Source organism: Rhipicephalus microplus, chromosome 8, assembly GCF_043290135.1.
Source record: "Rhipicephalus microplus isolate Deutch F79 chromosome 8, USDA_Rmic, whole genome shotgun sequence".
NCBI lineage: Eukaryota > Metazoa > Arthropoda > Arachnida > Ixodida > Ixodidae > Rhipicephalus > Rhipicephalus microplus.
The window spans coordinates 98,561,137-98,573,568 of NC_134707.1; the positions used below are offsets into that span (position 1 = coordinate 98,561,137).

The 12,432-nt window shown below is 41.2% G+C and overlaps 2 protein-coding genes across 7 annotated transcripts in view; one reads left to right on the forward strand and one right to left on the reverse strand.

Annotated features, from left to right (window-relative positions):
• The window catches only part of LOC119163903 (dehydrodolichyl diphosphate synthase complex subunit DHDDS-like), a 31,588-nt gene extending 31,180 nt beyond the window's left edge, over positions 1-408 (forward strand). For all 3 annotated transcript variants that reach the window (XM_075872407.1, XM_075872409.1, XM_075872408.1), the window contains one exon: positions 186-408. In XM_075872407.1, the coding sequence (XP_075728522.1) occupies positions 186-383 (198 nt within the window). In that variant the 3' untranslated portion in view covers positions 384-408. The remainder of the gene's footprint in view (positions 1-185) is intronic.
• The window catches only part of LOC119165111 (dehydrodolichyl diphosphate synthase complex subunit DHDDS-like), a 44,263-nt gene continuing 32,166 nt past the window's right edge, over positions 336-12,432 (reverse strand). For 2 of the 4 annotated variants that reach the window (XM_075872411.1, XM_075872410.1), the window contains exons 4-5: positions 6,603-6,707; positions 336-3,768 (exon numbers count right to left, since the gene is read on the reverse strand). In XM_075872411.1, coding sequence (XP_075728526.1) covers positions 3,492-3,768; positions 6,603-6,707 — 382 coding nt within the window. In that variant the 3' untranslated portion in view covers positions 336-3,491. Of the gene's footprint in view, positions 3,769-6,602; positions 6,708-10,674; positions 11,303-12,432 lie in introns of those variants that run through there. The other 2 variants (XM_075872412.1, XR_012885751.1) reach the window with 2 other exon arrangements.

Genomic DNA, 12,432 nt, shown 5'->3' on the forward strand with positions numbered 1-12,432 from the left:
ATTTTATGTTCTCAATTGTTCGTATGAGGTCACATAAAAGCAGACTACGAACTGCTACTGCCAAACTCAATCATTGAAGTAAACACTGTCTTAAAGCCACTCTTTTTCTGTCATTTTACAAGTATTGAATGCGAAGCGAGAGATAACTCTGACAAAGACTTTTGTTTTCATTATTTCTGATGCAGGCCATTAAGGACAGTCATGGCAACTTGTGGGCATCTCCCCAATACCGGAATGGCTGCGCGAGTATTATTCGTCAGAAGTCTTTCTTGAGGCGCATCAAATGTGCAAAGATGGCGTATCTAAGCAGCCAGTGCTTCAGCGAAATTAATCAACCGACGAACGCATCCTTGCTATTCTCCGGGAACCATCTTACTGAATGAGGCAGTAAACATTCTTTCACTACTTTTTCTTTGGCATGAACACATCTTTTCTGAAAAGCTCAGTGTTGTAAGGATAGTGTGAAGAATAAATTAACCATTTTCGGTGTACCTCCCATACGAATGACTCGCAATTAAAATAAAACTGACACAAGTGTCTATAGAAGTAGTTCCAATCTCATGCCTGATATGAAGCTTTCACAGAGCTCATGGTAGTTGGGTTGGCAAGACAGCCTTGCAAATTGATGCATCGAAATTGAGGGTCATGGCTGAGAATTCTGATTAGGCTCTAAAGGGTTGCCAGAAGGCCTGCAAGCCTTAACGGGAGGTGCCTATATGAGTTAGTGCAAAGGTACATTTCATGATCACAGCAGCGAGAGCCAAATATAGGAATGGCAATTGCAGACACTGACATAGGGTCATGCAGCTGATTGTTTATCTTCTTGACCCTATTATGCGGAACAGCCCATCAAATGTATGCGTAAAGATGCAAGAAGCTTTCAGTTCCCGGTTCATGCCCTTGCAGTTCCAATTCTAAATGTGGAACGCTGGGCTTTTGTTCTTCGTTTTTGGAACAGTTCATTACTTTTTGTATGCTTACGGATAGTTTTTTATTATCTAAGAATTTTAACAGCGGAGCTGCTTAGGTTCACCGTAATTTCGCAATTCGAGCACCACAAGATGAGTGTGTCCTGACTTTTGGTTTCGTTGGCGTGACATCACTGAAGTGGTTAAGGACATACCTTTTTTCAAATGGAGCAGAACGAAGATAGAAAACACGAAACAGTGCAAAAAATGAGACACTAGTCGAAGGAGCACACATCCAGAGCGCTGACTTACACATACAGAGCTGCTCATGCTTTGATAACAGAGCGGCAGAAATACAGCCTAATAATCACAAGGTACCGCTTGGATGATAAATTTATGCAGTAGAAGGCATACCTAATTTTAAGTTTATGGCACTAACAATGGCAGGGTTAGAGACGGGGCACGAGTGGATGTATATGAACTCATTATTGTTAAAAACAGTACGGACAGGAGTGTCATTTTATAGTGCTACAGAAGTCACGTGAAATGTAGCGCTGACTTTCTTTATTCCATTAATACCAGCACATCAAAAAGGTGTTTATACCACATTTTAGTTTATGTTAACCAATGGTACATCACGAAGTATTGAATTTTATTTCTGGTGTTTTATCTGAAGTGATAACTAGACCAAGTTATAGAGAATTCCTGTCGATTGAAGTTGGCTCGTCGACGCACAATGTATGCATGCGAGCCATCCTGGTGGAATTCACTTGCTTCAAGAAAGAACGTTCACGAATGACTTTTTCCAGATCTTTGTGGTCGCACGCTGAAGTACGCTGCGTGTGATGGTTCTCCTTCACCGCCTGCACATACGACACACATAACAAAGAACATGCATTCATGATTACTCGTTGCCCGTGCTTTCTGCAATAATACCACCGTTTTCGTTTCGGTCATAGTTGTTACATTGTGCAATAAGTAAATATAACCCACTGAAAAGTACCTCAACTGCCTTCCTGTAGGCTGAGGTGTTGTGTGCAATCTACCACCTAATCCTCCATTAAGTTTCGCAGTTTTTTTCGAGAGCAGCATACTGAACAGAATTTGCTGCGGAGACTGCTCGCCTTTATAGAAACACCAGGTTCTGCAAGTGCATACATTATACTTGCGGAGCAGGAACACGACGTGGTGTGTCGTCCTTCCGTCATCTCAAGTGGTGGGACTGTAAGACGCTCAACATATGCGACAACAAGACTAGCAGTGCTCAAACCCCGCGCTAAACATAACAAACAAGGTCTAAAACATTATGGTGGGCCTCTTGTGCCTAAAGCTTCATGTTACACAAGGTAGGTGGATCCAATTCAATATTGAAGCGATGTAATAAAGAAGTAATCACATTAACCTAAAATCACTGCAACGATCCGCCAACATGATGATCACTTTCTAGTGCACATGTGATGATTGAGGAGCCACCACCACATCACCTAGCAAGCGAATGCACTTCCCTTTGCGAAGCTCGTGCTTGAACGCTGCGTGGCTACATCACTAGATGTGATGGCGGAAACAACCAGAAGAAATTCGCAGCAGACAAAGTGCATCGCAACTGCCCTAACAAGAAGAAAAGCAATAAATCAAACCAAAAAATGAGTACATCTCGCACACCAATTATGCCAGTCCACTCGCAAGATTTCACTTGCTAGGCCGATTACTGGCTAGGACTCTTAAAGAAAGAAAGAATGCGAAATCAAGATTGAGAAAAAGGCCCAGCTGTGTGGATGTGTCGTGGTCTACAGAATAGCACTCTCGTGTGGTAGAGTATGTGTCAGACATCCGACATGCTTCGTTAACAATAGGCTGAAGAAGCGCAGCGCTTTTTTGAAGAACGTGGACGATTCTAATCTAACTGTGCACTCTAAATCATGTACACACAGTCATGTTTTCACAAACACCAGATAATATGCCGGTGAGGTCATGAAGGATGTACATAGAAGTGGTAAAAGCCACTCAAATTGTTTAAAAAAGAAAACTGTGTAAGCCGAGATTTAGTAAATTTGTATGATAAAGTGTTTGATTTTCAGGGGCAGACGTTTTCAATTATTTTATCCTTACAACTTAGACAAGACGCTGAAGCAGTCCTTGGCACGTTAACTTGCAGGTTGCTTATATGAATGTTTACGTTAAATAAATCGTTCATTTGCGAGTCAGCACTTTTTTTAGCGTCGTTTCTTCACCTATGTCTCAGCTCAATTGTTATGCGCTGCTAAATTGGGATAGGAAGTTCATTCTTTTGGTTAAACTTTTGATTTGGACAGAAAAAAACACCGAATCTACTGCTACACTTCCAAGCAGTTCAATGCTTCTCGTAAAATTATAGGTCCCAAAATAAGGGACTTGTAAAATACTCTTAGCTCTCTTGACCAATGAAAAAAAAGCGATTGCTGCGTGAGATGATTTAGCGTAATGCGACGAAGTATGTCCTCCTTCATAAGAGCGGTACCGCTGCCACGCTATCTGTGACTGTACGACATGTCACTTGTAAGTCTGCTTTAGTTTTCATCACCTCGACGTTGCCTATTGTTTTGCCTATTGAAGGCTGAACAGAAAACTCCACTGTAACAGTAATAACTTTGCACCCAGCTTGATATGTGGCCAGTTGAGTTGAAATTGCACGATCGCCCGGACCCAGTGCCAGATTGAGACTGCGGGCCAAAGTTCTGCTTCCCGGTGCATGTACGCGTACCCACTCTGGAGCACAAGAAATTCACTGAAGCGCCTTTCGCCACTGCTACGGAACCACAGCTCTGTTTCGGAAGCCTCATTGAGTGCCAGCCATTCAGTGACCAGACATGGGCAGATGTCACTGCACATGTGTTGCAAATACATTTAGGTGCTTATAATCCGCATATGAACATCTTTATTCCAAAAACTATCTTCGATGAAATACCAGAGTTCTGTTCTTGAGTCACGATCGAATACCTCAGTTCGGAAGCCAAATCATCGACTCAACTCGCCACATGGGTGGTTCACATGAATTAGCATGCCTATGTTAAGTATATAAACATATTATTTCATACACCGTTATTGACCGAATACCTCTGTTCAGAGGCCAAGCCCCGCGTGAAAAGTTACTTGACGTTAGTTCACTTATAACTTTATTTCATGTCTGCTTCGATGGTGAAGTGGTTGCAGTGCTCAGATGCGGACGCGAAGATGGCGGTTCAGCCTCTGGCCACAGGGATCAGACTTTGGCGGACGTGTGGAAGTGAGCGCAGTTGTACTGTGCGATATCGGGGCACCTTGAAGAACACCGGATTATCTATATCGCAGGAGTGTTCTTTTGTGGTGCTCTTTAAAATTATATTGTGCCTTTGGCAATAAAATTCCTGCTATTATCAATATTTTTACGATAAGAGTGCTATTACTATTGTTATTAGAGTTAAGGCTGGTATAAGATGACCACGTGGGCAGCCTACGGCGCCATAGTAGTCTGCTGCCGCCGGTGTCTGTAGTCCCTATTGAACGAAATAGGAAAAACAAACTTGGTAAGTAAAAAAAACACAAATGACGCAATGGCGTTCCAACCCTGGTCCCCGGCAAACGGGCCCAATGTTTTACCACTGAGGTATGCCAGTTTTTTTCTTGATTGCCTATGCACATAGAACAATGTAAAACAAACATACACCTCGTTGTAAGAATTAAGCTTTCCAACGTCTACATGCAAGCCACATTGGGGAGGTACGTAGCTTCGTAGGACTCGGACGAATCTTAATGTCTCACTGTTGGTGGGATGAAACTATATCGGTAAGGCTAAAAAGAGAAGCTAGAGCAGAAGTTGCAACACCAACATCTAGCTGTGCTGTATTAAAAATAGGAAGATTAGATTTCAAGACAATTGCACTGAAATTAAAGGCCCATAAATTATATAGACAAATTAAGAAGCCACCACTTCATTGCTTCCAACGTGTCTTTTTTTTTCTTGTTATATTTAGTCTATTTATTCTAGTTTACATTAAGACATCAAGTTGCATTGTTTTGCTCTTTTTTACTCTTCAATAACTTTGTCTATTGAGTACTGTTGTGTACAAAGCTAGGTTTAATAAGTTTTAAGAATTACAAGCCATGTACGCGTATAAACTTTATTTTGTTTTATGTTGTCACAGTCCTGTCAGAAGGGCCTTCAGGCACTCTCAAGCTGTTTGCAGCAGCCTTTTGCTTAAAGCATCCTCTCCGAATGGTCATAAAATAATGGAACTAAAAATTTGAATTATTATTTGTACGCGAATCTAGGAAAAGAAGAATGCACGCTGAGAAATGGAAAATGTATTGTTCACTGACAAGAATTTAAAAGATGATATTTGCTTTCGTAAACTACAAACTATAGAGAAATTAAATTTACAACATCACTGAAATCAAGCAAAGGCATTTTTTACCTGCCCCCACATTGTGAGTCGGAGAGAGAAATAAGTAGCCATCATTTTGACTGCCAATAGTTAACATACCATAACTTTATCTTCCTTAAAGACCCCCCAGGAGGTATTACATAAAGAATTGGTTAACATATAAAAACTTTTATTACCACAACTATTTATCTTAATTAGACACAAGCAAAACTAAACTCACTTCATTTTATTGACAAATAAGATCATCCGCCTTAACTTTACACATACTATACGAAACACAACTATCGACAAAAGCGACCAAGTAAAATACTTAGGCGTTACTTTCTCATCGAATCTCAACTGGGAACCACATGTTTTAGCCATATGTCGTAAATTGGAGAAGAAGATATTCTTCATGAGGAGGAAATCGCGCTCTGCACCATCGCACCTTAACCGAATGCATACAAAGCACAAATTATACCATGTTTAGTGTACGCCGATCTCATCTGGAGTCCACATCAAAAGCACCTCATTAATAAAATATAAAGAATAAAAAAATCGGCATTCAGATTTGTATATTCAGACTTCTCGAGGCAATACAGTTCTGCAGGCTTGCTCGCAAGGGCAAACTTAAAACCTCTTTTGCAACGCAGAATTATTGCGCGACTAAAATTTTTTTACCAATTATATCATGGTCTATTCCGCGTATCGCGATCTCGTTACCTGCTTGACCAGCCCCAACACTCATCGCGACTGAAACATTTCAAAACTATATACCAACCTTTCAGTCGCGCTAACGCTCACAAACATTGCCTTTTTCTGTCAGCTATCCACCATTGGAATAGACTAAACAACAATATCGTATGCTGTAACACTATACAATCATTCAGGAACTTAATATAGTGTGTCCATTTTGACTTATGAGCTGTTTGACATTATATCTTCTTTCTTGTTCTTCCGGTGTGTGTTTTCTTTCTATGCTTTGTATGCATCTTCTTCTCTCCACTACTGCATTGGCCGTGAAAAGCCTGCAGTGTGTTCAAATTTAAAAAATAATAAATCTTGAAATATGGGCACATAATTGATCAAAAAACGATGTTGGGCACTCAGCGATGACAAAATCACGAGGAATGTCATTCCAGTATTCTACTGTCCGTACAAAGCAGGACATAGAAAATATGGTCGTCTTAATTCATGGCTGGGCAACTTGAAGTGAATGATAAGTGCGGTGAAATACGTGGGCCGGTGGAATGATGTACGGATGACAAAGCGTGCTGTGGAAAAACATATGAAAAAGGCTTGTGCGTACACTTACTCTGATTCAATGACATCTGCTTTGACGGCATTGGCGAAATCACTCACCATATTCTTCAGGTCGAACTTACTGCTGTAAGCTATGCCTAATCTCAGCTTCTTTGTTCTGCAAGATATAAAAAAATGTGTTCAGAATTTGCGTCATTCAAGATTGAAGTCGAATACCAGATATTTTTATTACACAAGTTGTTCGGTCTTTGCCTCATCATAATTTTATTCAGTTGCCTTATCAATCTGAAGAATAGTCTTGGCAGAACCTACGGTGAATACTTTCTGTAACCCTCATTCACGCCTAACAAAGACCATCTCGAAACTGCGCCCGAGGAATCGTCTTTAAAATGCTTAATGTTTTGTTTGTTTGTTTGTTTGTAGCCTAAAATCCATGGCTCATACCCACTCGGGGGGATAGGCCAAGAGAACATATAGTCTCATGAGTGTTGAAGATTGGGCGAGTTGGTTCGTCGTACTTGAACTGGTATAGCGCATATAGTCTCATATGGACGATAACTGCACTATTGTTTACACAAAAAAATGGGGGGTAGTTGTAGGGTGAAGGCAGTATATTTAAAAAAGCCAAAGATTAAGATAGTGAGAAAAAATCAACAAGAAAGTAGACACTAATAGCTATACCTTCATTTTGGGAGTCGACCAGACAGTTGGTTTTGCCAAACTAGATTAATTTGGTTCTTCACAGATTTATCTAGATTTGAAAATTACTTTCCGACCCGTTTTTTCTGAGTACATATTAACGTGGGCTTTATGTTGAAAAACGTTTATAGTCTTGAATAAAATTACACACCGCATCGAATGCATCTTTGTGGCAATTTTCCAAAACAGAGGCACCAAAATTTAGAACATTTTTTGTGGTTAAGTATAAACCATGCTTCGCAAATGAAATATCTCGAAGTCGTTTCGTAATTAATGCATAGTTCCCACATGAGCCAAAATAATGTTCAATAGTTTCTGATTCTTTGCAGAACGGACAAAAGGGGGAAAGTGTCAGACCAGCTCTGTGTAAACAAAAACTTAATGGGGGGACGCGGCACCGGCATCTGGAGATTATATTTTTCAAGTTTTTTTTGACGGACTCTATTGGGTTTTCTATGGAAATTTTAGGTACTGATAACTTGTCCATTGTGCGATCTTTTCTAAACTATCTGTAAAAATAGCAAATTTCCTATATCTCACCTCTGATAAGTATTCTAACTCGGGAAGTACTGAAAAACTGCTCGATCAAGTGCTGCTCATGCCAAAGCATCTGCCAATTAATTTATTTGTAATCCGCAGTGACCTGGGACCCACACTACTTTGAGGAGTTTTAAATGCGGCGGTGCTAATGTGTGGAACGCTGCAAGGGCACGAGATTGTTCGGAGGTTGTCAGAGCTGCACACACCGAAAGTGAGTCTGTTAGGATGATTGCACTGGTCTCGGTCATAGGAATTTTTCGAAGAGCTAAAATAATATCTACTAGCTCGGCTTCAAATATAGGAGTGAAATCTGGAAGCCTTACTGAAAACGACCAGCCGAGGAAATCAGACGCAATTCCTACGTCTGCAATTTCATTGTTGAGAGAAGCATGTGTAGCTATTACATTTTTTGTTTCTGCGTGTACCACGTAATCTTTTATTGTAGTGGTCAAAAATCAGAGAGATTGCAGCTTGGCTTGTGGGGGGAAGATTTCATCGTACTCTATTCTAATGTTGAGGGTTGAGGAATTAGTTTCAATTACTGTGCTAATGTGTACATTTATGCAATCCAATTTCTTTTTAACAAAAATCACCTGAGGAGTATGAAATTGAGGCCAATGTGCAACAAAGAAAGAGTCAGGATCGCCGATAAATTCGTACTCTGATCTTCGCGCCGGTAAACTGTAGAACTTTCGGAAGGTTTGAACCGTTAGAATGCGGAATCGACAGAGGAGTGTTGGCAATCGCCATTCTTGGTAAATACATTATTTGCCACGAACCTGGGAAGCCCCAGGCATATTCACAGGGCTTCTCGCTTTAACATTACTAGTAGTTTAACTTTATAACCAGTGGCCCCCCAGAATAATGCACACCGAAATTCCAATATTGGTCGCATATACATTTTATATATCATTAACAAAGTGCGTCTGCGCAGCCCGTATTTTCTGTTGCTTAACCTGCGTAATAAACCTAACGCCTGCGTTATGCCTTTGCTGTTATATACTTTATGTGTGGGCTACAATTTAGCTTTTCATTATAATTCATTTCTAAGTACTTGACTGAATGTACTCATGAAATGGGTTTCCGATTATATATAATACAGAAATTGGAACCGTATCTGCTGTAGGAAACACCAAGAGTGCACTTTTACTGATGTCCACTGACAATGAAATTGATTGCAACCCAATTTCTAGAGTAATAATATATCTGCACTTTTTGATGTGGTGAGTAAATGCCGCTTACTGCAGCGAAGAACGTGATATCATCTGCATAAATGTAGACACTGACATCCTGAACAATTGGAATAGAGCTCATCAGTATATTGAACAATGCTGGAGATAGGACGAAACCTTGGAGAACACCACGTTTCTGTTTGAATTTATTCGAACAGCCTTCCTTCATGCAGTACAATTCCCTTGATTTTAAGAATTCTGCTATCCTCTCAGTAATATAATTAGGATACTTTAGGCTCTGCAAGGTGTTCAGCAGAATAGAGTCTTCGACACTGTCCTACGCTTTAGCTATGTCGAGAGCGGCGTACTGTTTCTTTTTACGAGCAAGCTGTAATCGACTCTCTAAATCTGCATGGGCGCACCGAATTGAGCCTTCACTGCAAAAACCAATTTGGTTTGGCTTTTATATGAACTTATTTGTCACCCAGGAGTTTATTCGGCCATTTAGGACCCTCTCTATGAGTTTCACTATGTTCGAAGTTAACGAGATGGGTCTGATATTTGCTATGGTAAAACCTAATCCTTGCTTTATTATTAATGGAATTACTTTAGCTATTTTCCAGTCGTACGGTATTCAGACATTCTTTAAAGAGTCGTTTACAAGATTGAGGACGTCGCCGGGGGATAGCTTGAATAAAATTTTATTCATAGGAACTGTGATTCCATCTGGACCAGGAGCTGACGAGGGTAGACTCGAAATACTTTTGATGCTTCAGACAGCGTTACGTTTTCGAAGTCAGTGCTTATGCTAGACTTTTGCCAGTTGAAAGCCATAGTCCAAGAAAATCGAATTTCTAGACCTCTGCCAATTGACTCTAAAAAGTTTCGGTGCGCTCTTATTCTTCGTCTTCATCTTCACTATGCCTCACGATCTCAAAAACTGGCGTTAGTGAAGTGACAAAAAATACCTGAAGTTATTAACAATTCGCGTTGATTCACTTTTTTCGCTAATACAGTACTTTTCTCGGTAGAGCCTGAAAGTGACACTTTGCCTTTATCTCAGCAGCACTTCTTCAAAAATTTATTCACCGTACTATTCGTGACTTGAAAAAACTGCTCAATTTAGTCATAATTTCAATAAATAGGCAATGAACAGTTGACTTCGTTGCTTGAAACGTATAGTAAAAAGATGCCACCGTGATTTGTTCTATAATTTCTTCAATATGACAGGAACTTGGAATAACGTAGTCACAAAATTAAGCTTCTAATATACTCAAGCTTTAGATGTTTTTAAGTAAACGAAAACGTTCAGTGCTTCTCAGTCCTGAGTTCATAGCTAAAAAGTTTGCCTTGATCATATTCATGCAGAATCCTTTGTCTAGGTATATTATGCACGCAAATAGGACGGCAATGTTAGTGGCTGCCAAGAACACGTTTTTTTTTTTCAGTGGCGGTCTGTGGCTGTAAATTCTTAGCATGCTCGGTCATTGTAACGAGCTGTATAGAGAGACAAAGCTCTAGACGAGACGCTCGTGTTTCTGTACGGAAACTTGCGATGACTCAATCGTCATCGGGCAGTAACGAGGCCGTTTATGCAGTCACACAAAAAATGTATTTACAAAAGACATGAAAGGTGTAATAATAAATAAAGGGAAAAAATATAACACGCTGGGAATGCTGGTGTGAGAGTCACAAGGGCATAAAACAGAAAGAGTTCACCGGAGAGGAAGGCGGTGGTCAAGTCCCGGCGGCAAACTCAACGCTGGGAAGGGACGGCCGACGCTTAGGTAGCCTGGTAAGTCCAATGACAGCCGCGGCCAAGAACGCGGCTCACTGCGGAGGTCGTTGACCTGGAGCACGCATGGCGTTTGCCATGCCTATCTCGAACGCTGGCTTGCGCTCGCTGCCGTAGGTGCCGGTCTCGCCGGACGGAAACGTCCTGGCGACGTTTCGTCCACGCCAGGCCCGAACTGCAAGGACGGCTGGTATGGCCCCAGGCGGGAGCCCGCTGAGACCTCGAGTCCCCAACCCGACGGGTCACTGCTCCCACGCCCTGGTTCTTCAACCTTGCTTCTTCCTTCCAGCCACGTCTGCCTCACTCCTTCTTCTTCGCACACCCCACTGCCCTGATTTTCCTGCGTCATCTTCTTCGACTGTCTCTGCGGCGCGCACTTCAAACACAATTTTATGTTCACGATCACGCACGGTCACTTCACTCATCACAGTCATGGAGCTGCCCATCAGAAGGCGAATATTAGCCCCTGATGCATTGGGTTCCCGTCATATTCAATGGAATTAGTGTTAGGACAGATAAAGAACTTCCATTTTTTCCGAGCAGGTGCTACAAGTGCATTGATGAGAACGAAGATTATATGTCAAGGAAAGTATAGCGGATGCTCCTACGAGCTCATGTAGTGTAAAACTGTACAAATAAAATTGAATTAAAAGATAACGAGACACCGGCTGGATCCGAGCCTGTTCTGCTCGATGCACGCACCTGATGCACCACTGTGCTACGCTTGTAGTCATTCCCCCATCAACATTTTAGGGTATACTTGTGCATATAAACCTAGGAGCGCCATTCAGCGCCATCGCTTGCAATTACCGCCAATAATTGTCATTACAATCCAGTCCTGCAAAACATCAGTATTGTGTTTAACATACTCTCGCTACCAATATATCCTCTCGCGTGATGGTTCAACTCTCACGGAGACTTTGTAGTAGGATATTTGACAGGAAACCTTAGATGAGCATTACCTAATGGGCAAAGCTGATTTGTCACCTTACGACGGATTGTATTCATTATACATACGCTAAGTCAGATTGCTACTATTCTCAAGATGATAAAATTTTACAGGAGTTCTTGTTGGCTAAAACACACAATGCATAGCCTCGTATTCGAATAATTATAGCAGAGGAGAGGACTTGTCGATTTTGTCTTGTTGCAGAATCGTTCACCTTCACTAATCATTGTAGGCTGTCCTACAAGGCGTAATTGAGTATGTAGTGAAGCTTTGAACGAAAAACTATAGCAGGTGTTTTTGGTTGAGTGCGCTTCAGCGATCACAACTTACTGCCACGCGGAGGAGTATGTAGTGATCATAAACTACGTAATAAATAAAAACTGAATAATCGTCTCTCTTGAAAAAAATGTGGTGTGCAAATGAATTGTTTCTGCCAATCCTGTCGGTGCGTGTTTTTCATGGGAAAAGCAGAAAACAGAAAAAACACTAGGAATGCGTGCAACGCCCAGCACAGTCACAGCAAAAGCCGGAAGCGCGGCCTTTCGCAGCCTCTTCTAAACACTCTTTGGGCCACAAGATGGGTGCACACAAGATGGGTGCCCACTATGACATGAATAATCATAAATTTTCTGTAGTAGGCCGCCATTCACTGAGCTATTCTTCATCACACTTTGGGGAAGCTTGGTATTCCCTGTTTTCCGAGGCATTTTTTGCAAGAATATGTGCA